Source organism: Hippoglossus hippoglossus, chromosome 20, assembly GCF_009819705.1.
Source record: "Hippoglossus hippoglossus isolate fHipHip1 chromosome 20, fHipHip1.pri, whole genome shotgun sequence".
Taxonomy (NCBI): domain Eukaryota; kingdom Metazoa; phylum Chordata; class Actinopteri; order Pleuronectiformes; family Pleuronectidae; genus Hippoglossus; species Hippoglossus hippoglossus.
Genome location: NC_047170.1, coordinates 550,030 through 577,475, shown reverse-complemented (window position 1 = coordinate 577,475; position 27,446 = coordinate 550,030). Strand labels below are relative to the sequence as shown.

General features: G+C 40.0%; 1 protein-coding gene across 1 annotated transcript in view; it reads right to left on the bottom strand.

The window, feature by feature from the left end:
* Positions 1–26,975, bottom strand: part of LOC117754241 — a 50,003-nt gene extending 23,028 nt beyond the window's left edge. Inside the window, exons 1-2 of the mRNA XM_034573069.1 lie at positions 26,628–26,975; positions 22,607–22,636 (exon numbers count right to left, since the gene is read on the bottom strand). Of these exons, the coding sequence (XP_034428960.1) occupies positions 22,607–22,636; positions 26,628–26,816 (219 nt within the window). The 5' untranslated portion in view covers positions 26,817–26,975. The remainder of the gene's footprint in view (positions 1–22,606; positions 22,637–26,627) is intronic.
* Positions 26,976–27,446: the final 471 nt, after the last annotated feature.

Sequence of the window (27,446 nt, the reverse complement as noted above, 5' to 3'; positions counted from 1 at the left end):
TGCTACTAGCGCTAGCTGAAGATGACACACTCTGGCTCGGAGACAGCAGGACATTAAACGCTGTACAGTCTTTCACATCGACATGCCTTAAATGTTTGGTGAGCTTCGATGTGCAACCTGACATTTGACCGTTTATCGTGGCTCATCTCAGCCACGTTAGCCATGAACGTAATCACGTAGACAGGTCCTGGCAGATACATACGGCGTCCTTGCAGCTTAGGAACTGATAAGCAGAACTGAAATTGAAAAAAAATTACGGGTACCCGGTAGTAGTTTTTCGGTTCCCAACCCCTAGCTCTGACTACAAGTTGATACATGGATATTTCACGACCTGTTACATGTTCAATGTTGTGCCTGATATTTACTCACATTTCCAGTGTTTCAACAGGAAAACTTACTCAAACAAGCACTGCTTTAGTACTTAACAAGTGTGCATCTGAAATTGTAATAGTAAAATGGACTTTAATATTTTTTAAATCCCTGATCCCGTTACTTAAAACTTTGCTCCAAAACAATGGAGATTGTTGAAAATGAAAATGGTCTTTTTAATGAACAACAGAGTGGTCTGGCTGATTATATCATGTGAGGTAAAGCTAAGTATGTCTGTTTCTTTAGGAGCAAATCACAGGCACACAATTAGGACAAAACTGGCTTAAAGCTTTGCCTGCTCTGTGCCAGCCACAACGTCTTAGCCTCCACTGGAACTTGTCAATCAGGCACACACCAACAAGCTCATAAATTAATGCTTTGTTTCCTGTGTGAAAGGCTTGCTCCCAAGGAATCTTAATCAGCAACAAAAGTGTAAAGTCGTTGTGTATCGTGACAAAATAAAATCTGTCTGTTCTGTTCATTGTGTTAATTGTTAACATTGAGTTAACTTTGGATTTAACTTATATTCCATTACTAGTGACTGTGCGACAATTTGCTGAGTTGGAGCTATAATCATTTTAAAAAAGCAAGGTACTACAACATGTATGTCATCTGCAGCAAGTCTATTAAAGGTTCCCAACAACAGCCAAAAGAAAACCAGAGATGCAGCTTTTGTAAATTACATCCCAAAGTTGTGGGACAGACTACTGCTAGCTATCAGAGAAGCTAGTTCAGTGAATATCTTTAAAAGAATCGTATTCTTTTAAAGATATATCTTTCTCTTTCCTTCAGCCTTTAACTAGATTGTGCACTTGGCCGCACTCTTTCTTTTCTTATTTGAATTGCTTTTTAAATTTTTTATTTTATTTCTTTATTATTTACTTTTTCTTTTCTTCTTCTTCTTCTTCTTCTTCTTCTTATGTTATTAAAACATGTTAAAGTGCATGTTAGCACCAGTTGTGGAGGAAGTATACAAATCCTTTACTGGAGTAATAGTACTAATACCACACTGGTAATGCACTTTGTTACTAGTTCACGTTCTGAATTGGAACTGTTGAGTATTATGATGAAAACATAATTGAAATATGAAGTTAAAGTACACAATGAAAAAAAAAAAGTTTACTGTATATAGCACTGGTACTGAAGACCACTTGTCCCCCACTGCAGTACTGGCCTATAGCTAACCATTGCCACGGTACACAGACAATACAGAGCACAGTGCATATCAGTAGCCGTCCTCTTTGATAAAATTGTTGAAACAGTTGACGACTGCTTCCAAACATAATATGGTCATAGGTTACAGGTGAAACCTGTGTACAGAGCTCAGGACACTGTCGACACATGAAATCATAGACTCACTTTCACTGCAGTAATACTGCCGCAGGTTCTCCGGCTGTAAGGCCCACAAGAACATGTAGCTTTTCATGGAATTGACAACACCAAAAGGAGAGGGGGACAGGGTTTTTTTCTAGAACGTTTCTCATTGGTGAACAAGATGGAGGCCTGCACATATACATGATTAAGCCTGTACCACAGTAACATGCAGGATCAAGCCATCCACTCAAAATAGATGGGCTCAGTGCTGACAATGAGTGTTCAAATGGTGATACAGGCTCCAAGAGCAGAGAGGTGGAGGATACATATGGAGCACACTACAAACTGCTGTCCGTTAAAGAAAAGATGTAGAGCATGAGAAAAACACTTGAACCTTCTTCTCTGCTCCTTGTCACAGCAGACGCTTCACATTAGTCTTTTAGTAGAGGAAGAAATGAGTTAAGAGCTGGTTTGTCCTGACTCAACAAGGCAGGGATAAAAAATTGTTTCTTTCTTTACTGAGAGGAGCCCATCAGCAGTATACATGCCAATCAGTTCTGCTCAACAGCCACTGGTCTCCAGTCTGGCACTGTATGGCTGACAGAGACACATAGTAAATAACAAGGCAGAACAAGACTTTGGCAAACAAGTTTAGAGATGCAATGTGATTTTTCTGCAGTGTTCTGAAACAAAACATGGGGGAAGCATAATTGGAAAAGCAATGGTACAAGTTGCATCATGTAATATACACTGCCAGTTTATTAGGTACAGCTATAATTGCCATTCATTTAAAAAATCCTAAAAAAAAGTGTCCACAAAAAAATATTTTAACTGTGTGATTTGTTGCATTAGCTTTAGCTAGGTGTTACTAATTGGCAACTGAGTGTGCATGTTTGGGACCCCAAATTTCACAGACATTATATATATGTGAAGTTAAGGGCTGACCTTGTGAAGCATCATGAAAAAAACCCTGAGTGATAAAACTAACAATACAACTAAATGATGATTGACATAGAAACAGTACAGGTCCTAGACCTTGTCCTAGACCCCCTGAATTTCCCCCACATTTCCTACTTATTCTGCAATACAGAATATGCAATACAAGTGTCAAGTTCTGAGTTCTTCAGTTCACACCCAGCATTAGAAAGTGCAACCCCTTGTGATCGAATGTCATTCCCCTGCTCCATATGCAATGGCTGTTAAGTTTTCCTCACATGCATGAGCAAGTATGCACAATCTGCACTGCGATCTGCCACTGACTGAGAAAACTGCAGGTACAAAGTTGCACCCCACATAGGAAAGAGGGATGAGACGAAACATAACTAGAAACACTGAATGGTTGAGATGATTTATTCACTTCTTAAACAGCCAATCACAAAGCTCTCTCTAATCACCAAAAATACATTATTTTTTGATTAACAGCCACAAGTAAAGGTCTAGTCAGAGCCAATAGAGAGATGGTCTGCAAAACAAAAACAACCAGCACACTAATGCTCTCTGTCAAGGCTCAGATGACATGGAAACACCGTCAGCATAAACAAGAGCAGCAGTGCAATTTTTAAAGATGCTCCTGAATCCTTTAGCTTTTTTTCTATATCACCCTCATTTAACACATGAGACACCAGGAGGGAATATCATGTACTAACTGCTCTCTGTAGCTCTGCCCACCATTTGTGGGGAAAACTAAATTTGCAGACTCCACTGCAAAACTTTAAACATGAAACATAGCAAGAACATGAATCATCACAATTAAATCGATCAAATATCAAATAAGAAGTACCAAGGGACAGACAAATAAAGAAATTAACTACTTTACTTTATGACTTTTTCTTTTGAAATAATACTGTGATTTCTATAATTTTATATATAGGCAGTTACAAAGGAATAAATATGAATGTATTGAGTCTTGAGCTGTACGATATATCGAAAATGTCAACTTGGTGGCGCTGTGGCTGGGCTGCGCCCGTAACCAGGTGACATTTTTTCAATAAAACAATGTTGTTGGAATGGAAATATTCTTTTTTTTTTTTTTCAGTGTCTGTATAGACCACTTACTGTATGGGCTCTGTTAGCAGTGAAACCAAAGCAGAAAGACTTAAACACTGTATACTTAAGAATGTGTTTATTTATCGAAAGTCATATTGTCATCGCAATATTCAACAATGATATCGCATAATGCATGTTTCCCTAATATCATGCAGCCCTAATTGAGTTGTATGTCGATTATGTGGTGCCCCCAATATATTTTTCTGGTGCTTCTAAACATTTTAGTAGAGAGCACCAGTGCTGCTGGTGGAAAAAGTTTGTCTGGAGCCCTGGGATAGCACTAATCTCTTGTTTTCTACACAAATGACTGAAAGACAGTGGGCCTTCCATATTTCCTTGGTAACCAACAGTTACAGGAGGAAATCATCATGCATCCACTCCTTCATTAGCATAACAAGTGCTGTAGAGGCGGGGGCCAACTCTGGAAACCTCAAAGACCGTCAGTGATTGTGGAAAGAGCCCCTCCACTTTTTACCATCCCTTCCGTTCTCCGCAAGAAGCCACTTAACACTTTGCTTTGTTCCCTCAAACTGAATTATTGATGAGAGGGACATTCAAATCAGTTAACTAAAGCTTGGCCTCTTGATGGGGCTGAGAATGTACCACCAAACCCATTGAGATCCATTCGCAAAATCTGGGTCTGAGTTTAGAAAGTGTCTTAGAAAAGACGAAAAAAAATCCCAAACCAGCCAAACATTGCCAGAGCCATGAACATTGGTCTGGAAGTAAAAACATTTCTTTACAAGTTATGTAACAATACTGAGTGAGTCCAAGCCTATTAGGGCTTATTGGTTCAAACAACAGTGCTCTAGCTCCCTTGTTTTTGTTGCAGGTCACACTTTGTGACAGTAATGATTTGGGTCTGACCTGAAATGATTAATTAATTATTAATTAGTTGATAATCTGCAAGTATTTTGATGCAAAAAAATACTGAACTAAAGTTTGAATTTCTAAACTTCTCATAGTATAATTTTTCTCATGACCATGACCTGTGAGTACAATCCAGAGAATTGGATATGAAGTATACCCGCAGTTTGCATTTTACACATGCACAACCTAGCGACAGGTTCTTTGCACAGACGCATCACAACAGCATCAAATCCTTCTGCATTATTCAGGCGAGAGGAGGAGCAGCAGGCAGAGGCAGGAAGTGACATATTCCTTCTGTTGCGTAGTTCACGTGATTTTCTTGACAACACACAGACACCGGTGTCGACTCTTATCGCCACTAACTCTCTTGACATCTTCGTCTGTGTCTTCCTGTATATGCCACTACGTTTTCACCAGGAGATATTTGTTTTCTTTTTGTTATGTTCATTTTTGCGTGTTAGAAGCATCATCAACCACCCACTCACTTGCGGTGAATCCAGTGGGGGATCCCCTGCTATGTGCACAAATCGAATTCTCCTGAATGTCTACAGATTGTATACTTGGAGGGCAGGCATAGAAAGTCTGCAGATAGTCCGTAGGCTCTCACTTAGACTTTTGTGTTCACACATGCACCTCCTCTAGAGAAAATACAGAGGATCTGCAGAGTTCAGTGATAATCAGCACTGAAATTAAAACTTTATTTTACTAAATATAATACAGAAAAAGATATTTGGAGTCATATATAAAATAATTAATAATTTAATGAATATCAACCCTTATATGAATAATATAATACACTCTTATTTCAACTTTCTACACAATATTCTTTGAGAGATTCTAATATGCTTGACGAATGTGATAAGTGTTATTTAAAAGTGCAGTTAGTCATTGTCAGTCACAGCAGAACACAGACGACACTTGTGTATCCCCTCCAAAGCGGTCAGATAGTTGAGTTCTGATAAGAGTTGACAGTGAGTATCAGCTGGACATTGTCAAAAGCATCTAGCTGGTGAGAGAAGCTCCATCCGAGCTGAGAGCCACTGGAGCAGAGCTCATTAACATGGTGTGTAACGTTCCTCTAAAAGCACGAGATGATTCAGTGGATTCACTGGACAGGATCCTTCTCAGAACGGTCACATCAACAATTTGTGAAAAGAGAGAATACAAAAGACTCATGTCAGTTATGCTCTCTCGCTCTCTCACACACACACACACACACACACACACACACACACACACACACACACACACACACACACACACACACACACACACACACACACACACACACACACACACACACACACACACACACACAGAGTTATGCTGGGCCTGCAGGGCCAGAGAAACCTAATGATCAGGCTAAGAAACCAAAACCACAAGTCCAGAAAAAGAAAGGCAGTCAGTCAGTCATTACGCTCCCTCTGGCTCATTTCATCCTCCTTTGTAAGGAATGCTTTCTTTGGCTTTGCTTTCCTTTCTGCTCACCTACCGGCCCGTCCAACCCTTTTCCCCTCTATTTTCAGCGGCTGGAAGTTACAAATGTGGGTTAGAGGTGGATCAGAGTACCCGGTTCTACTCTACAGCCCTGGCTCCCTCTCATACAAGTGATGCCATAGATGAGTGTAATCCAATACATTTTTGACACTTTTTTTTTTTCTATTTGTCAGACACTGAATACAACTTTATTTACAATATGCAAAATAATATTAATCTACCTTTTCCATCATGGGAACTTACAGAACTGTGTTAAGTTTCCACACACATGTGTATGTGCACTGTCAAATTGTCCCAAAAAATCTTTCAATTATTTCTCAATGAAAAACACACATTCAACATTTGAATATGTATTTGTGCGCCTTTACTTCATAAAAGGGCAAAACAGAACAATGTAAATCTCAACATAAAAAGGTCTTGTAACAGATCTACACATTACAGTGTGAAACACAGGACTGTGAAGACATCAGGCCATGCTCATTCAGCTGCATATTTTCAAGATGTGCCCTCAGGTTGCTATGGCTGCAATGGTTGGCTAAATGCTGCTTAGCTGGCAAACAACTTTATCCTGAGGTTCCACAATCCGGTTTAAGACAGCTCAGAGAGTAAATCACTGTGTCTGCAGCCAAACTGGGTTGTGAACTCTGTCCCATCTCTCCCACACAGTTTAAATAATTACCCATATCGGTATCAACTGATATGAAAAGAAATATGTTTCCCCCAAAAAAATTATATCAAGATGAAATGGTCAGATTAGGGCGCCACATAGCTCACCTGGTGGTCCAGGGTATGGTTTTGACCTGTGGCCCTTTTGTAGAGTGTCCCTCTCTGTCTCGCTTCCACTCTTAATCTGTCCTGTCAAATTAAGGCCCTTCAAATATATATCTTTAAAAAAAAAAATCATATCAGTCAATATCGATAATTATCATGGTAAATGTCAATTTCCTGGTATTTCTTTCAGTTTAAAGACCCTAACCCTTGCTCCTGAGTGAAGGTTGTGCTTTTAAACTCTTCTTTATGATCAGAGAAAGACACACTTGATAAACAGCAAAACATTTTACAAATCTGAGGTAGATCAATAATGTGTTATGAGAAGCTCTACCATAAACCACAGACATTGGGATGTTGTTTAAATGTTTATTATTATGCACCTAGACATTGGTTGTCAATTGCCAATAAACTGAACAAAGAAGAAGAAGGCATCCTAATCTAAACTAGGTAAGGCCTGCCTCCTTTTCTTATTGCTCAGTGTGTATTGTGATCTGTTAGTAACTAAGATAGCTGTATGGCTAAGTGCTTCCACTAGAAGCAGAAACAGATGATTTACTTGTACTACCTTTGCCATGACACTGCTTACACAAGGATTTTTTTTATGCTTAACTATGACGTTGCCTTAAATACCAGGCAAAATCAAATTCCAAACTCTACGAGCTTCATCATGAAATGTGCCATGAAATTCGTAGACAACAATTGGCCATTTGTCACAACATCTGTATTAATGGCTATATCCCCTGCATGCCATCCTTTATGTTTATTATTGTCTAAAAATCCCATGGAAAGACCAAAATCAATAATGTGTTTCCAATCATGTAATCCATCTTTCAATACCATCTAACTTCCCTAGCATGTCTGTGGTTCTCGAACCATCCTCATTTGTTGATACATAAATCATTAAAAATGGCTCATAAATATGCAATTTCATTTATAAAAACAGCTCAGTAATTTCCTACAATAGCTGGTCACTGCAGCTTTACAAAATGGATCCTCACACAGGAGGAAACTGCCTTTGTTGGGAACTATTAAGATTAAACACATTTGTTGCTCTACTAACTATTTGGGGCAGCAAGACAGAGTATGGGACTGATTCAAAAATAATTAGAGCAGACATTTCCTACATTTGCTGCAAGTCGTGGACTAACCACAACAGTGTGGGCCAGCTAACCAACCAGAGCAAACTGGGCTGTATCAGGAGGAGGGAACCTAAAGAGACAGGAGCTTAAACCAAGAGTTTCAGACATGAGAGGAGCTGCAGGAGCTTACATTAGCATCTAAAAACCTTTTCAAGTAAAAACCCAAATTAACTAACCATGAACCTCATGATGAGGAAAATGTGTGTCCTTTAAGGCTGGCTGTTTCTCACAAGCAGACTGAGAAACTAGGCCAACAATAGAAAAGCACACAATCAGACACTCCTTAGTGGCACAGCCACAGGATCAGGTTGCCCCTCCCTTCAAACCACAACAGGCTCCACAGTTGTGCTTCATCACAAAGTCTAATGGATTTGAGCCAGATGAGGTGGTGGATTTACTTTGTAAGGTTTAAGATTGCATGACCACTGCTGCTGTGTGACGATATTAAGGCCACTGGCAGCACTTTTACGTGAGGATGTGTTCTAAACTCGAAAAAGAAAAATGTGTATGCACTCCATGTAAATTCTGGATTCTGGCAAGAACTGTATTTCTTTTTCTTTTTTTCATACAATCTACAACTCTACCTACAGTGGAATATAAAGTTGAGTTAAAATTGAAAAACAATGACTGCAGAAGTTCATGTACACATAGAGCACAATATGCCATATGTATACAAAATAAGTTATTGATACGAATAATCATTCCTCCTGTGTATTCTGAAGGGATTCCTTTTGATTTTATGTCTCCATGTAGAGGCAGACCTCTTCATGACCTTCAACAGCAAATTAGATAATTAGGGAGAAAATAGTTTTTTCTATAAACTATTCTCAATGTCTTTGATCGGGTCGGATCGAGTCTTCTTCTTTTTCTTCTTCTTCTTCTTCTTCTTCTTCTTCTTCTTCTTCTTCTTCTTCAACGGTGGTTGGCATCCCGCTTATGGTACATTACTGCCACCTACTGCACCGGAATTTAGGATAGTCAGGCCGGAAAAGCCTATGTTTACATTTCCACCAGCATTGGGTTCAGTTTCAACATCCCCCAGAGAAGACCAGCATTACCGTCCCACCAGCGAAATGAGTAGGGCAAGTGAGCCAGGCTGCCGCGGTAGGTTAGAGGCTAACCCACACAGACCAGCGCTCCAGAGTCTGTTCCTCGCCAACTCCAAGTCTCTTACAAACAAGATGAATAAGATCAGACTGGGAAATAAGCCTCAATGTGTTGCTATCATCACAGGGACCTGGCTGAACAACAACAGCACGGACGCAGAGATTGAAGTAGCCAAACGAGGGACTCCGGGAAGAGCAGAGGAGGAGCTGTGTGTGTTCATGTGAACAACAGCTGGTGCACAGCCGGCCGACAATGTTTACAAACACTGATGCCCAGACCTAGAGCTCCTCACAGTGAGAGCAGGCCGTTCTTTCTTTCAAGGAAATTCACCATAATAAGAATTATGGCACTATGCATTCCCCCACAAGCTAAGGCTCAGGTAGCTCTTGAGAAGCTGCATGACGTCATCAACTAACAGCTGACGACTCACCCAGAAGGCGTGACTATCGTAGCAGCGGACTTCAATCAAGCAGATCTCAAACTGCTCATGCCCAAAAGTCAAAACAATGTGAATTTCCCAGAGAAAATAACAATAACAATCATATAGTAACAAAAAGATACATGACCTCATCGCTATGCATCCTGCATCCTTTTCACTTCTTCCAAAACAAATGCACAAGCTGGCTAGACCAAGGTTTCTACGACAGGAGACCGTGGAAACACTACAGCTTCTGTCCTCAGAGGCACCGAAATAAAATGAAAAGTTCCTTGTACGGGCTTTAAAAGCTAATGTTAAGATTTAGCAGTCAAATCCAAAACAATAGAAAATGTGTAATGTGTTTAAGGTTACATTAAGACATATTTTATACATGAGTAATGCATTAAAAAGGAGTTTGATTTCAAAATCAATTTCACTTGGCCATTAAACTTATTTCCGTCATTAATTCCAAAGTAAATTACAGTATTACAGGACACTGTACACTCTTGTTTTGGTTATTATGCATCTAAATACATATAGTGTGTTATACAGAAGTCGAGTGAGATTGTTTGCAGAGGAAGTTTGACCTCATAGTCAGTAGTGTTTTGCCTAAATTAGCGTATGCCACAGAAACAGGATGGACAAAATGCAAGAAGAAAACAGAGGAAAGGGCCAGGCCAGAATTATGTACTCTGAAATAAGCCACACTGGGTGAACTCTGCTCCCCGTCTGGCTTCACCTTCAACACTCTCTCCTCTCTAATTGGAAGGGTTGCGGTCAAGCTCTGGAAGGAAGCAGTGGAGCCAAGTAGAATTATGTCCATATACCACTCTATTCTTTGCACAGTCTGGGCAAAGATGATGGCGGCATTAAATACGAATATTTGAATATAGTATAGTGAAGAGGGTGTGCAGGTCAGAGTGGTGGGTGGGTGACTAATAAAATGTAATAAAATGTAAACATTTCCTGAAATGTAATGGGTAATGCAGAATTGTGAGGAAGCTGGACTCACTCCCTCACCAGTCAGGTCAGCTCTTTGTTTATTCATTCTGAATATTTGGTTTCTGTTAAGAATATTTGTTTCTCTGTTTGTGTTGTCAGCTAAAGTAGGATCCACTCCAGTTGATAAATGCATTTGTTTAAATAAATATATTTTCATTCAAATATTAGTTTCGTTGTTGCTTGTTTGCCTTGATTTCTAATGGTGGATGGTTTCACCGAAACATATTTAAAGCTATTGTTTGAGGCATTCGGGTATTCTGTCTGTGGGCTGGGGACCCTTCTATCGGTCCGTGAGTTTTGTGTATCGATGCCATGTATCTTTATCTTGTGAGAAAGTAAAATCAGAGCTCTGAACCAAGTTCCTGGACTTCTGGTCTAATTGTTGCACTTCAACTCTCCCAGACTGACTGCTCACATCCTGAGTTTAAAGGGTTGAAACATCAATTCCAACAAGAATACTTTTATAAAAAAATGTCCACGAAAAGTTGCCTGAAATACACAGGGTTGATTCATGGAGCTTTGAAATCAATAACAATGTCAGGTGTATCTTGAATGAGTGGAATACTGATGCTTTGTAATAAGGCAAGGGTTGGTAAACCTTGAAAAGCAAGCAAGAGCAGGCCGCACTTACAAAATGTAACCAATATGTCCGACCCCCTCCCATCGGCTCTCTCGTCAAAGCTACACCCATATTAGGCCTGTCATGATAATTACTATATCAACTTATCGTACGATATATAAACATGAAGTCGTTCATTTTGCTGACCTTGATAAATTGCCCATTGTGTTACATGCGTGTTTACATAACGCCCGGGGCACACCGGCTGCAGAACAGCTTGCTTTTAATTTCAGCCGCTATGTTAACAGATTTGAGCCGGCACACTGACTGCGGTTCAGCCGTGGAAGTCGCGCTGCTCATCTAGAGATTCCAGGGGTCTCATTTATAAAACAGTGCGTGGGATTCATACTAAAAGTGTACGTGCGCACAAGAGCTGGAAATGGCGTACGCAAAAGAAAATTCAGATTTATAAAACCGTGCGCACGCACACCTGAACGCAATGTTCACTTTATAAATCACAGTCCACCTGGAAACGTTCATACATGTATCTGCCTCCAAGTCCGCCCTCCACACGCCCACTTTACACCATAAATGATCAGTGCAAAGCACGTCATGAATATTAAATTATGCTGCTGACCAATGGGTTTCCACCGTGAGTCATGACAGAGTCACGGCATCAAGCGATGAGAAGAGGAAGCGAAACTTTCTGACACTGACATGAGGTGTTTGTTAGTGAGGTGGAGGTGAAGAGAGAGTTTATGGGACAGCAGTGATGTCATGAATAAAGAAAATACACTGATACTCTGCTGCTGCTGCTGTGGATAATACGGGGAGTGAGAGTGAAGACGATAGAAAGAACGGAGCCTGAAATAAAAAAGTTCCAATTCAAAGGTGGAGGTAAAAAAAAAAACACCCTCTCAGAATTTGAGGGAACATGTTGTATTGTCTGTTCGTATTTTAATCATCCAAAACTGCAGGATTATTAAATTCAGAGACAGCTGTGATGTCCTCAATCTATAGAATTTAACAGAATTATCATTATATGCTCGTGTTTGTACTGGGATGGTTCGGTCCCGCCGGTCGATCTGTGTGATACTGGACTCAGTTCAGCACAAACATCACAGATCACAGATCAATAGAATCTATATCAGCTGATCAGACATATAGAAGATAGAAGATATTGTTAAAAACTGTTAATGACTCGGCTCTGTAACTCCGCTGTTTAATGGAATCTAAACGTAATTTGCTGTAAGTTGTTTTACATATTTTTCAATTAAAAGGTTTGTGTGGAACAGATATGTTGCGCGAGCACAACTAAAACTGTTGGTTTTAATGTAAATGATGAAGTGGATCCATATTCTGGCTTGCGATCACCACCTCACGTCTGCGTCGCCACTTTCCCGTCTCCAAAACGTTCGTACGCATGGGTCAGAGTTTGCGTGGAAATGCGCACATTTTTTTTAGTTTTTTTTATAAATCCCAACGTTTGCGTGAGAAGTGGTGTACGTACGTTTCAGGCCCTGTTTTGTGCGTACGCAACGGTTATAAATGAGAGCCCAGGCCAATTTTTTCACAGCAGAATAGACAGAGAAAATTATCTTTCAGCACAGTTTCAATGTTTATCTGCAGAATATGTCACGAACATAAATGTTTGCCACACTTGCTGTAGCCTACCGTTTCAAAATAAAAGCCAGCGTTTCTATTGACTGAATCCATTCATTTGAAACTGACAGTGAACCCGAAATTCGAAGTTCTAACATTTTGGGTTTAAGCCAAATGATAAAGGAGAGCTCATTAACGTGAAGAAAGCGGTATGTCAAATTTGTTTAGGAAAGGTGGTAGTAAAAAGTGGGATTACAGGGTTTCCACTACGTTCATTACTACCGCCGCTGCTTCTGAATTAGGGCTGTATGGTTGTCCTGCCACCCCACTACCTGCTAGCCTGCGCTCACTTACACTCATAATAAACACTAACACTAAACACAAGTTATTAGGACACGTGCAATACTTGAAGGGATTACTTCCTGTGTTTGATTCGCATTTAAACACAAAAAAAGATTAGTTACTAAATAAGTGTGATAGTCTGTGTGTGAAGAGCGACAGAGACAAGGAGAAGCACGCACGCACGCACGCACGCACGCACGCACGCACGCACGCGCGCGCGCGCACACACACACACACACACACACACACACAATTTGTGAGGAGACGCTGGAACCTACCTAAAAGCTAATCTAAATCATAACCATCCCATCCTGTTTACCAAGCTGGTAACATATATCCTGTGCTAAATGTTTTATATTTATTCAAGAGAGCCAAAGTTAACAGAGCCAGAGAGTTGTTTTGGTTGTGTGCGGTTTATTCCTATGTTTTATTTATTCAGAGATATTTTCATATTCTTAAATCTAATTCAAATGTCAGACTGAATAGTCTTAAAAATGTAATCTTCATTGCTCTTTGAAAGGATTTACTTGCATTATTATGCTATTGTATTATCATTATATCAGTGGTATATAATTGTCTCAAAATGATGACAATAATATTGTTAATCAAAGTAATTTCTTGAACAATGTGTTGTCCAACAAAAGTATTTATGGTGTCAGGCCTAGCCTATATGAACTCACCACGCCTGACAACTGATAGAAGCCGACTTTTCTGTGACTCACACCTTAACTTCTGGGTGACTCTGCTTCAGCAGTGTATGCCTGTGCGGCTTGTGATGACACCGGTCCTGCGTAGTGAGAGCACACACACGCAGGGTGCACACACGCAATAATGAGGGAGCATGGGAATGAGGCAGCTGAGTATCTTCTCACCATCCATTCCTCTCAGCTTGGCTGGATGTGAAATGCGACAAATTCCTGAGTACATCTCCTGTGTCAACTTTGCAACTGTGTGCTACAAACCGGATGGCAGCCCGCCACTGTGTGTGTGCACATGTGCGTACACATGCATGTTTCATTTCATTTTGACAATGTCTTATTTCCGTAAGAGACGAAAAAGGAAAAAGATAGAGGCTGAAAAATAAAGATGGTTGAATAAAGCTTATGCAATATAAACCAATCATGTGCAAGGATCAACATTAAGGCTTGACCGCTTGTCTGGATTTTCAGAAGTGGATTTTATGTTGGGTAGGTGGAAGAGAAACTTACTTCAAATCTCATCACTGTTGTGTGTTTGTGGGTGAGTGGAGTGAATGGTGTTGTTATTGCAAAGCCTTTACTCAACACAGTGGTTCTCTGATCATGTCAACAAAGCAGACAGGCAGCTGAATCCACTGAAGCCTGGTGCAATTTTCAAAGTGAACTGACTTAGTTCAGAGCTTTTCATCCACTGACATCATCTAACGTGTGTGACTGTGTGTTAACTAGCTAGCTATAGCTCAAATTAATTCCATCCATTCCATAAACTGTAACCACTTAAAAAAAGTTGAAATGCTTTGCCTTCTTTCCAGTTTGTGTAAAATATAGAAATTAATATTAAAATTAGGGTGCCCCTACATATTTCTATTTTTATTCTAATAGAGAAGGCCAGTAGATTTTGCAACATTTGCATATTATTACCAATCAACCCTGCATTTACTTTCTCTACAGACACAGACCAAAATAAAAACTTCATCAATCACAACTCAGCTTTAAGAAGAAAAGAGATACTGGACAAGTTGAGGAGACCAAGAAAAAATAAAGAGGATGTGCAAGTCCCTTACAAAAAGCTATATCACAGTAATATTAAATATCTCAAATCAAGGTATGGTAAGTCTCTTACTTTTCTTACCAGGTTTAACTTGTTTCAAGATTATGGTTACTTGTTTTTAAAAACTTGGCAAGTGACATTTTCTTTTTTTCTTTGTTTTTTACAGCTGTTTTGCCCAGAACAAAATAAGCATTACACCTTTGCTGAGAAAAACTAAAAATATAGTGACTCAAAATTACGACTTTATTCTTGTAAAGTTATAAGTATAATCATATAAACAAATTTTGCAAATGCATGTATGTATGCATGTACAATTTGAGATTATTTGATTTGATTTGAGAAAATAATTTTCACTATGGTTTAAAAGCTATTGCATCTTAAAATGCAGACAGTATATTTTTTATATTTTTTGTGTGTGTAGAGAATTCACATGAATTGTTTCATCAGATTTACAAAGTCTCACATACGCCTGATTCTCTTTTATAGATCTCAATGACTCTGAATTAAAAAAAACAGGTGGACATGGACAAGCTTCACTAGCACTACCACAATTACCCATATGATGTCAGAGTAGAAATGCTCTGACATCATATGCCGACCTGTGGCTATTTATCACTCATGTACCAATAATTCATCACATGTACTTGAAAACCAGCATTGCAGTCATAGCTCATTTATCAATATTAATGTCAGAAAAATAATCAACAGTGCCCACAGCATTTACAGCGCTTTATAGTTCACAAGGAAGTGGCAGCTTGAATGCAAATAAAAAAATTTAAAAACAAAAATAATTCTAATAGAATCTGAAATTCTGATTCATAATGTGACATTTAATTGCAAAATAAAGATAAACAAATGTTTTACTATAGCCACTACTGTATATGTTTACACAGTTGGGATGCTTGCCTGAATTCTAAATGCCCAAACAAATTAGACTAATTAGTTCACTGTCACTTTAACGATGACTTTTGTGCCAGGAAAAGTGAAATGCACATGATGTGTACCCAAATACAGGATAATGTGTAAACTATCACCCTTAATAAGCTTTTTAGTGACATCCAGTCGTCAAACTTCAAATTCTGTTACATTACAATTACATTCAGCATTTACTTTCACATTCCGGCTCAATTTTAGATGAATTCCAAATCTGTTTCCCTTCTAAAGAATCAACCATCATTCAATAAAAGAAGCCTTTCAAATGGGAATCGACAGTGATTTCAAAATGCTTCCGCAGAAAGCTCTTCACACTTTGCAACTGACTGACGTAGGATTCCAACCCTAATCCAGAGTGCCTTTCAGTGGATGCACTCTAGAATAAACTTTTGGACTAATTCCATGGTCTACAAAAAGCAAACATCAGAACGAGAATAAGCACAACAGCAAAACATTCCATATGTTTTGTTTTTATGGGCTGTCAGAGCTCAGTTGGCCATCGGAGAGCATGGCCCAGTGAAGCTCTGCTCAAACAAAGTCAACACAGATCAAACGTATTGCAGCTAATGAGGCTGCATGGTCATTACATAACAAACTCCTACTGTTGTCACATAAAAAGACTTTGTGGGCCTGAACTCCTCTTCCTGCTTCCTCACAGCTTTTCCCATGTTCACATAAGCCGTTTTCAGACAAGAACTTGGAGAACGTGCGCAGAGTTGGGTCCAGACGCAGTTGGCCTTTCACACATGAACAATGCAGGAGGACATTTCTCTGCTCAGACGTGGAATTCTGTTAAGACATTCGCAAAACAACATCGCAGAACCTCCAGAGAAAGTCGAGTGCCTCTCACTTCGACAGGGCCAGAGAATGTCAGGAGATTATCTGGACTTCAGTGAATGTCTGAAAGCAGCTATAGAGAGAAGCAGCCTCACCTACGCCATTCGCAAAGCTTAAAAACATCCTTGTGTTGGCCAATGCAGACAAGTGGAAACAACTTTTTCTCTCTTCATAGAAGTATCTGTCTCTCCATGGGAGCCTGAGCTCATGCAGTCTAACCACACAAGAGAATTCCATGAGAGTGGGAAGGAAGACAAAAAGAGAGAGGGCGTTCCAGCAACCCCAAGCTGTTTGTTAAACTGTGTTTGTAATTCTGGCTAGCACTTTGCTTGAGGTGCGTGGTGATGCATTACAAACAGAATACTTTTGTTAAAGGAACTTTTCTTTTACTGAATCCATCATATAAACATATGTTACTTCAATTTTAGAAGCTCCAGTGTGTAAGGTTTAGGGGAAAGGGATCTATTAGCAGAAAATGAATATAAAATAATCCTAGTGATATATAATCATCTAAATTGAAGGAATTGTTGTTTTCCTTACGCTAGAATGGGCCCTTTATATTTAAAACTGCCTCTCTACGGAGGCCGCCATGCTTTTTACAGTTGTCCAGACCGGACAAACTAAACACCTTTTGAGTTTTTATGACAACTGAAGGCTACCACAGGTTCTCTTTCATGTTTGGAAGGGGAGAGTGAGGTGAGGGGTATTCAGCTGCAACATGCAAAGTCACCACTAGATGTCACTAAATTCTACACGCTGAACCTTTAATTCCCACTCCAAATACGAAGTTGCCTTTACTGTATGTCCGGTCTACTCTGGAGTCCTTCTAATCCTCAAACATCTGACATGTACCTTTAAATTCTGAACTTTGATGGCTTTTGAAAAAGACACGCCCTATCATTTTGAGGAAGACAATGGTGCAATAAACCATGTTAGCTAATTTGAATCCTTAAAAGTCAGGGGCTGGATTGCAGATTCAATTTGGGTGACCCAAAGATCAGTTACAGCAGCAGCAGGTTCAGCAGGACAGCTTTTACAGTCACTGATTGAGGTGAAATACAAATTTATAAAAACTGCTGGGGAAGTAGACTTCCATTGTTTTCTAATGAAGGAGCCCTCAATGATGAAAACATTTTCTGTTGGTCTGTGTGCACAGCAGGAACTTTTTTAGAAAGTGAAACTAAAGACCTTACCTTCATTATTAGTAGTTAATTAATTAATAGTTTCCAGTTTTTCAGGAACTAATATTGGAGTGGGGTTTGCAGTGCTGAACACTGAGTATCTGATTGCAAATTCTGAAAATGGACAATAATACGGGGCCCGAAGTGTACCAAGATAACGTTCCCAAAACATTACACTCCCACCATCATTGTGACTCCAACTTCTTGGCTGACAGGAGTGAAACCTGACATAGTCTCTGCTGTTGTAGCCCATTCACCTCAAGGTTCAACATGCTGAATCAGAGTTACTCCAGCCTGTCTGTAACTTGAACCAGTCTGGATGGGGTTTTTTTGTTTGTTTCTTTTTCCCCCTACTCTTAGTAAACTAATGACTATTGTGTGTGAAAATTCCAGGAGAGCAGCAGTCTCGACGTTACTATGTGAAGTGCCTTGAGATAATGTATATTATGATCTGCATGATTTTATGAATTACACTGCTGCCACATGATTGGCTGACTGGATTTTTGCATGAAGCATGTATGAGGGTGTCCCTTATAAAGTATAGTAAGGTATTACTATTACTATCATTTTTGTTTTGGGGGCCTCAACTTAGGGTGTGTATTGGTACTAGAGTCAAGGCATTTCAAATACCCATATCTAGTTAAGATCACATCACCAGCAACCACTCTGATATTATTGTCGATTTTTTTAGATGATTGTCTGAAGAAAAGCTTTATGGTGTGTTCACAACAAACGCGCCGCGAATTTGATGCACATCAAGATTACATACAAAGTCAATGCAAAGACGCGTCTAGATGCAAATTTGCATTGAGAGTCCTGGATGTCGAGGTGGGACCGCCGCGTCAGATGCTCCAAACACGCCTACCGCTCTTCTGCTGGCTTCCCCTGGTGTTTCCATGACATGTACAATGCAGCAACTTGATTGCTTCTGCTAGTAGTCCTTCACTCTTCCTGGGGAGAACAGGGAAACTGCCCCGGCTGTGCTAATTGCGCATTACGCGCAATTAACCCAAATAAACACAATGATCCTGCAGCGTCTAGGGCAAATTAGGGAAAAAGCTCAAATTTGTGCCGTGTTCAGTGTGAACACATCATTAGTTGTACATTGGTACTGATATGCCATAATGTGCTGGGGACAGACACAGACTGAAACACACAGAGAAATGAACTGTGCTCCCTCCTGCTGGCCTATTAAAAGGACCCACGGAGAGGATGGAGTTTAGCATTTGGCACCAGTGTCATCCTGGCAGCTTTACATGCTAAAAGCCCATTGGGACGCCTTCAAACACAAATGACTATAGCACTGTGAGCAACTGTCACTGAAAAGAAGACATAGAGTTACCATGAGAAAAACTCACCCGTCTGTGCAGATGTCTGGATCAGCTACACAGATGCTAGGTTTGAGGTTTTTCCTGACCAAACTATTTCTGACTACAAGCATTGCCTCTCAGTTAAAAAAGAAAAGAAAAATAACTGTGGGAAATCGACACACCCAGACCATTTTCTGCTCTTTTATTGCATTTGATTACATCTGATAAAAAATGCAAAAGAAGAATGTATTTGTATGTGCAAGGGAATTACACTTGATACAAGGGGTTCAAAGTGGGCGCATTGTTGTTTGAATTTAGTTCAGCGTTGGATTTCATACATTATGTTTTAATACCCTGTCGCAATAAAGAAAACTACTCGCAATCAGGCTGTACCACACTGTTATTGTACTCAAGGTAACACATTGTCTTCCTACAGAATAGGCTATGGGTTAGAGAGGTGGTTATGGTAAATGGTCTGTATTTATATAGCGCTTTTCTAGTCCAGTACTAGTCAGTACAGTTTTTACATTCACCCATTCACACACACACACATTCATACAGTGCATCTATGTGCAGCACTATGTCTATGAGAGAATCTTGCCCAAGGAGACTTCGGCACGCGGATTAGGGAATCGAGCCACTGACCTTCTGGTTAGAGGATGACCGTTCTAACCCCTGAGCCACAGCTGCCCCAAACTTTGATATTGTTTCTTTTCAGTCAGAAGTACTGTAATTTTCACTTTGTCTTTTACAGTTTGAAAGGGGTTATTGTGCCCTCACCAATAACTAGTGACTGAATAAGATTACAATGATCCAATAAGCAAAACACTGGTCCTGAACCTTTCTTTAATTACTGAAAATAATCAGTAGGTTTCTTGATTTGTGTGCAAGTCTCTTTTTATAAAACATGAATATTACCATAGTATCTTTGCATTACTTCTGGGATTCTTGACGTATGAGTCCAGTCTGAAAGTAGTAAACAAAACAATCAGCAGATCCAGACAGTTCCCACAGTTCTATTACTGCTGTGTGCTGTGGTTTCTGAGCAGTGCATGAAACGCATCTCCTGGTTGTTCTACAAATTAGAGAGGGTTCCTGATAGCAATGCCATCCATTGTGTCCTCAAAGTTTGGAATGGAGTTTGGTTTAAGTCTTAATGAGCTCCCCTCCCGGAGGAATCCACCAGGCAGGTCACTAAGAGGCAGACGGTATGAGCTGGGATATTCAGGTTCATGTGGGGGTCACAGTATTGGAACCAATTTCACTCCCTTGCACTTCAGTGTGAATGTGCCACAACAACAGGGACAAATTTTTTATTTACATAAGAAAATCACATTATAAAAAAACCTGACATACTTTACTTCCTGTCTTTGTCTGGTTTCCCTGCTTCCTGATTGTTTTTACCTGCCCTAAGGTGAGTTCAGTTCCGTTACCCCTGCCTTCTTTTGTGTTTATAGTCTTTGAGCTTTCCTCACGTTTCCGTTTTGCTACTTTGTTAGCATCTCATGTTGGATTTGGTTTGGACTTGTGCTTCCATTTTGTTAACTTCCCTGGATTTCCCCATGTATCACTTTTTGCGTTTTGTAGTAGTTTGGCCATTTGTTAGTTTGTTTGCTTACCTGCCACCCGCCTGTTTAATTAGATTCCACAAACCATATCTGCCTTGTTGTTTTAGTCTTCTTTTGGGTCTGCCAGAAACTCTAAACGTAACAAATGGTTTAAAATAAAACTGTTGCACAGTAGTGTTTAAGTCTGAGTAGCGCATTTGATTTTTTATTAAAACTGATGTTTTCCAAAGGCACCAAACAGGCTACAGCACATCCATCTCAAACGTGAAAACCATCACACCCAGCGTGTGAAAGTGAAAGTAAAGAAAGTGATTCCATTTTTTACATTTTTCCAAAAGTGAATGGGTTCTTCCTTGGCCCATATCCAACCCTTCCCAGGTTTTCTGCAGGTTTCAAAAAATAAAATTCAAGACTTTTTAAGACCTTTTGAAGACCACAAGATCTATCTCAAAATGCATTTAAGCCCAAGTACATATATTTTGAAAGAGTTTTTAAGACCGAGAGGGAAACCTTCCATTTCATCAAGTTTCAAGAAAATTCATTCAGCTGTTTTTGCATAATCCTGCTAAAAGTAAAAGAAATGGCAATGAAAACACAACTCCCAGAGAACAACCTTGAGAATCCAATGCCTTTTGTTATGTTTTTTCAAAAGGGTAGGGTGATATTCAAGAGGGTTTTCTTTAAGAAAACGACCTCATGGGTCAACTGTGCAAACAGGTTATTATGACCCATAGTTACGGTTTATTGCAAGGTGACCTCTAGTTGCCATTGCAAATTTGACGGGCACCGGGGGAAGTTAGGTGATGTAGTGTATAGAGCAACCCAGTCCATATTTGGAGGAGGTTGGGGTTAATGGATGGGTCAACAAAAGACAGGACATTCACAAAGAAGATCATCATTGTCTCATACACCAAGTGTCAAACTTGTTTCTTTTACACATGATCACATGTTCAATGCTGTAACCATGATGATGAAGGCCCTTTGACCTGATGATGACCCACCTACTCAAGTAAAAACCAATCGTTTATGTATGGCAGCAAATCACAACTCACATTATCTCAAGGCACTTAACAAAGTAAGATCAACACCTTACAATATTATAGAGAAACCCAACAGTTCCCACAATGAGTGGGGGCCTGGGGCCGGGAACACTTGATGCATTGAACTACTTGATGACACTTCTAACACCCAACAGAAGCAAAAATTGAAAAAACACACACACACACACACACACACACACACACACACACACACACACACACACACACACACACACACACACTAACAACTGTTATCAACCAATATTATAAAAGTGAGACCCCCCTTCATTTTAAGGGGGTCCTGAACACAATATGGTTAAAGGGGTGTTTGAAGGGCTATATGGCCACTACCCCTACATCACATAGAGAAATGGGACAACACTACCCCTTCAAGGCCACATGCAAAACTAAGGGGTTGGGCCAAATGGTAGGGGTAAGGGGTGAATTGGGACAGGGCTAAGAGTAAATGCATATGATCTAGCAGACTGCAGGACTTGCTGTGATATCCGCACTAACCCAAGCTGAGCTTGGGACACCACAGCAACATAAAAGTGGAAAGAACTGATAAAGGTTTGTTGGTTCAAACAACCCACAGAGGGAAAGTGGCTCTTCAATAACAGCTTCATTCACCACTGAAAGTGATCTACTGACCAAATAGCACAGTGTCCATTATCACAGAGCAGTTGACAATTTTGTGCTAACTCAGTGACACTGTAATACAAGAATATTCAGACACACCTTTTATTTAGGAGAGAAGATCATCTCAGGTTGGCCCGGTCAGCCATGCGACCGATCAGGACCACAACAGTTAAACCCAGCTTACAACAGCTAACAACATGTTTATTATCAAGGCCAGAGTACCAAGGTATTTGCCCCACTGACCCATAAAATGCTGACAAAACTGTAAATGCATCAAAAATACATTAAAAAGATGAATTTTCCTTCATCTTACCTGTAGTGGGGCTGACTGGCATTTGAGTTTCTGAGGACAGAAAAAGAAAAATGACACACAGATGAACATTTTTTGGGGACATTTGGGATTAGGTTTAAGCAATATTCGACTGATATTTTGAATATCAAATTCTATAGTCAGTTTGGATTCACAGCAGTAACAGTGAATGCCAATGGTGACCTACTTTCACAGCAAATAAAAAGCATAGAAACATCCATAAAACTTTGCAAACCTCTGAAGCATATATTAGCATATTTCTCCTCTGTCCATTTATGTTACCACTATGTTCTGCATATCTGGGTCAAAATATTACTGTACAGACACAGCCTTGCTGCGATTATTGTCGATTATTCTAGTCTACATTGGTGCATCACAGCTGCTATAAAAACATGTGGAAATCTCATTTCAAAGTAATAAAACAGTAACAACGTTTCACCAGCAGCCGAAGAAGCAGTGTAGCCTCATTAAAAGCCACATTGGTTTCCTTACAAACTGCATCTAAACCGCCACTCTGCTTTAAGGTGCAGTAGTTGTCACATATGGTCTGTGAGTGGTGCTTTGATGCTGAGAAAACACAATTCTATATAAAACTTGCAGAGACTTGATGAAACAAGATGAACACAACACCATATGATCTATTAAAGTGAGGGTGGAAATATGCTATGAACTGCCAAAATACAGTATTATTAAGTCATGTTTGTATGAGTTATTACTTGTACTATTTGATGTACAATTTTATGGGCAAATAATAAAAAGAACAAAAGGAGAACAACTCCCAGAAAAGGACTCAAATCAATGAGAAAGATGTCACCACAAGACTTAAACTATTATTACCCCCCTCCTGGTGGGCAATTGATTGGAAATGCGAAAGCTGGACTTTTTGATTTAAATGTCTTCTTTTTAACAACCACATCTCATCCACATGAAGTGGGAATGATTATCAGAAACTCGGTTTCAGGAAGTTACGATAATTGTCACAACGAGGTCAGGTTTGTGGAAATGACACAAGCACTTCACAAAAAGGGTGAAAAGGGAACCAAAACAGCTCAACTTAATCAAGAACATGCCACTCAAAAACTATATCTGATATATCTGTTAAGATAATAGTACATACTCTATGTGTGTAGACGGCCGTTTACTGAAACTCAGAATTAAACAGTGCAAAGAAGAGGTGGAGAAGTGTGGCTGGATGTGAGCGTCTGTAGCTGCTGAGCAGAGAGGAGCCTGGAGGCAGATTCAAGACATGACTTTGCTTGTCCCTGCACTCAGCATTTCGAACACAAGAACATGAGCCAGGACCACGGACATTTTTCACCTCGAGGATCAACCCCTTTCCTTGCACGCCCTTGTCTTGTTAAGCTTGATAATGGTTTTGTCAAGTCAATGTGCATTCAGTTCTGACGGACATTCAGTTATGACAAAGTCAGCATTTACAGGACCATTAAAAACACCTGACAAATTTAAAAATACATCCTTCAACAGGCTACACCTACATTTACACCTCATCTCCTCAGTATACAACTACCTGTTTTTCATTAGAACAAATACCAAATCTATACATTTATAACTGCAAAATCTAATAGCACCTGGATTCTGTTTCTGTCATATGTCAGCCAGCGATTCCGATTTCTATATTTGCATTTGTAACTAACACTGATCAAATTGGGCACCTAAAATCATCAAAAGGCCAGCTGCACTGGGGTTGAAGGGACAGAGGTATAGACCAGTGGAACCACAGCTTGGACCCTTAGTTTAAATTATTATACACACGTTTGCCTAAACATCTCTTCCTCCTGCTTAGCCACTAAAGGAAGCCATTGAATGTATGTGATTATAAATATTAGGACATCCCTGAATAAAAGATGAGGCATCTCCTATATAAACCAATTCATACTTAGAATGCCATAAGTATGGTAAAGGTGCTGCATAGGTGCAGTGTAGGTACTGCATGGGTACAGTAAGGCACAGCATAGGTACAGACTATGAACAATATCATTGTCACAATATAATTTTCATCAATAGCAGTGATTGTGATATTGATATTGTTTTATCACATCATATCAGTGAGGATTAGGTACATCTTGTCTGATTTGATACCAACATGCAGCTCACATGCTAAAAACAGGTCTTTCCACAGAGAATCCTGAGTCAGCTAATGAATCTAGTGCTTAAGCATTATCTTTCAATCTGAAATCCAGACACACTCCTCCATATTGATCTGTGCTCAACTATCCCAGACATACACATGACATATACATCTTTACATTGTCCCAAAACATACCTCAAACACTGAATAATGCTTTGAAAACTTATAGAGTAGAGTATATACACTATTATACAGTATGAGTAATGTTTCTGTTTTGGTATCTAAGATAAAAAACAAAGACCATCAGACATGACCTATTATTTTTACTTTGCAGTCAGCCACATCTGTTTCCTAATTGTTTGTTTTGTCAAAGAGTGCAGACCAAGCACATTCACTGTTATCTGCATTGCCCCACAAAGGCTCGGCTAGACATGACGACAGAACCATCTATCTCAGAGTGTGTAATCTTCAACTGCCTCATGGTCTTATAAAAATCAATCCATGAACAGTCAATGGAGCATGTTTGACTAATCAAGTACTTTCACACACTGATGCACAAATCCACCAATAATGCCATGAAGCGGTCCTGGTCATTTATTTATACAAAAATATCAAGATGGCAGATACCACAGTATCAACAAATCTGTATTGTCTCATTGTTATATCACCTAACCCTCATTTAAAGATGATGTGAACTGAGATGCTAAATATGAGCATACAGATTGGTCCATTGTCGATGTGTGTGTGATTGTCGGTGAGTGTGTCTGTGTGTCAGCACAAGCGAGAGAAAGAGTTACTTCAATTGTATTGGATTTGGCTGCAATGCTTTTTACCCCTGAAACTTCAGAAGTGTTCTGTGGACTCAAGCACTTCACTCACCCCTCCATCGGCATAGTGGTGAGTACATAATGAGTGAATTTAAATTGTTCTGTGAACTATCCCCTTAAGGACGGATGTTAAAGCAACACTATGCAACTTTTTTACATAAATTTCAGCTGCAAAATTATGATTGTACACTTTCTCGGAATATGGGAAATGGTGCCACATTCTTTCCCTCTCCTCCTCCTGAAAGCCTGTTCTACTTTGGTGAACAGGTATAATCACCGGTGAGAAGTGTGTAACTCACGGTCAGGTCGTAAACTGTCAGAATCAGGTCCAACAAGTTTAAGAGTAATGCAGAACTGTACATCAGTTAGTAAGACTTACAGGTCATTAAAAACCATCATTTATCGCCAATATTCAGCCATGAAACTATTAAAATGATGGGGAATCAAGGGGAATATCCATCAATAGCATTGGTTGGGTTTTAGTTATGTAAGTGGAATTACTACTAGCCTACTTGTAATGTCTGATGTTATATAGTACATGTCTGTGGTATTTGTTTTGTTGTTTCTATGTTGTGCTTTTTTGTGTCCTTTGTGAAGTTCAGAGGAACATTCTGGCTGTCAAATCAAATGAAATCAAATGTAAATACTCTTTGGCCTAACATTTATTAATAGTTGAGTTTAGTTTGTACAAAGTATATTCAAGACTGAACTGAAGACACTGTTGAATGTTTGGACACAATTATACTCAATACATAATTTAACAAATTAAAAACCTTACTCTTTGTGGTTGAGAAAGTAAACAAACACTAAACGCAAGCAAATAGAAAGAAAACTACGACTTTGTTCACTTTAATAATAACCTGAAAGTATTTATTAAATCAGGCTGTCTTCTATTTCCTTCTATCCAAGTGTCAAGCGGGCTAATTCCTCACATACAGTAGGCGGTGGTATCAGGCTACGGGGGTGTTTATTGGACTGAAATACAACACTGGGACTGTTTTCAAAGGATTCCACAGAGAGTCAAACAAAGGTCGCTCCACATCAGTGCCTGGGGTCTGACTTCACCTTCTCTCCACACTAACGTCCCAGTCTGAGTGAAGTGTCTCACCTGGTACCACCTGAGCAGGGCCCAGCAGAGCAGGTAGGCAGCCAGGCTGAACTTGGCGGTCCGGTATCTCTCCGGCAGACAGGTCAGATACAGGAGGAGCTCCGAGCGCCCTCCGCTGCTCGGCTCCGCTCCGCGCTCCGACCCGCTGCTCCCCGCGGCCGGCTCTCTGCTCCCAGCCGAGCTCTCCATTCCTGTCCCCCGGTGCTGAGGGCTGTGAATGCGGCTCGGATGAAGTTGACAGCTTCCTTAAACTGGTTCGGAGTTGTGCTGGAGAACTACCTGTTGAGCTCCTCCATACCGTCTGCTCCCGGGTAGCTTCTCTGACGCCAACACTGGACGCGTCCACGATTGAACTGCTCCCGGGAATCTCCTGGTGGGAACGCATTTCATTTTTCAAATTAAAAGTCCAACACTCCCCTACAGGTCCGAGCTGAGTGTGTGAGCCTGTGCGTGCATCACTACTGGGCTCACAACGACGTCAAAGCTGGATTACAGCGCCCCGTGGTGGCACAATCATTTAACACACCCAATACATCTCCACTCTTTTCAAATGATTCAAATAGCTGGCAGACTTTTTGTTGAAGCTGTTGTCATCATATTGGAGGCTGTGGTAACACTCCTCAGTATAATGCTGAGTCTTCACCGGGTGTTAACACACTGTTGCCTCACACTTTTGCCTCACAGCATGAAGGTGTTGTCAGCTGGGGTCTTCCTCTGCAGAGTTGCATGTCCTCACTGAGAAGTTGTCTCAGGTGTCCTCCCACAAACCAATGACATGCAGCTCTAGGTTCATTGAAGACTCTAAATTGTACTTCGGTG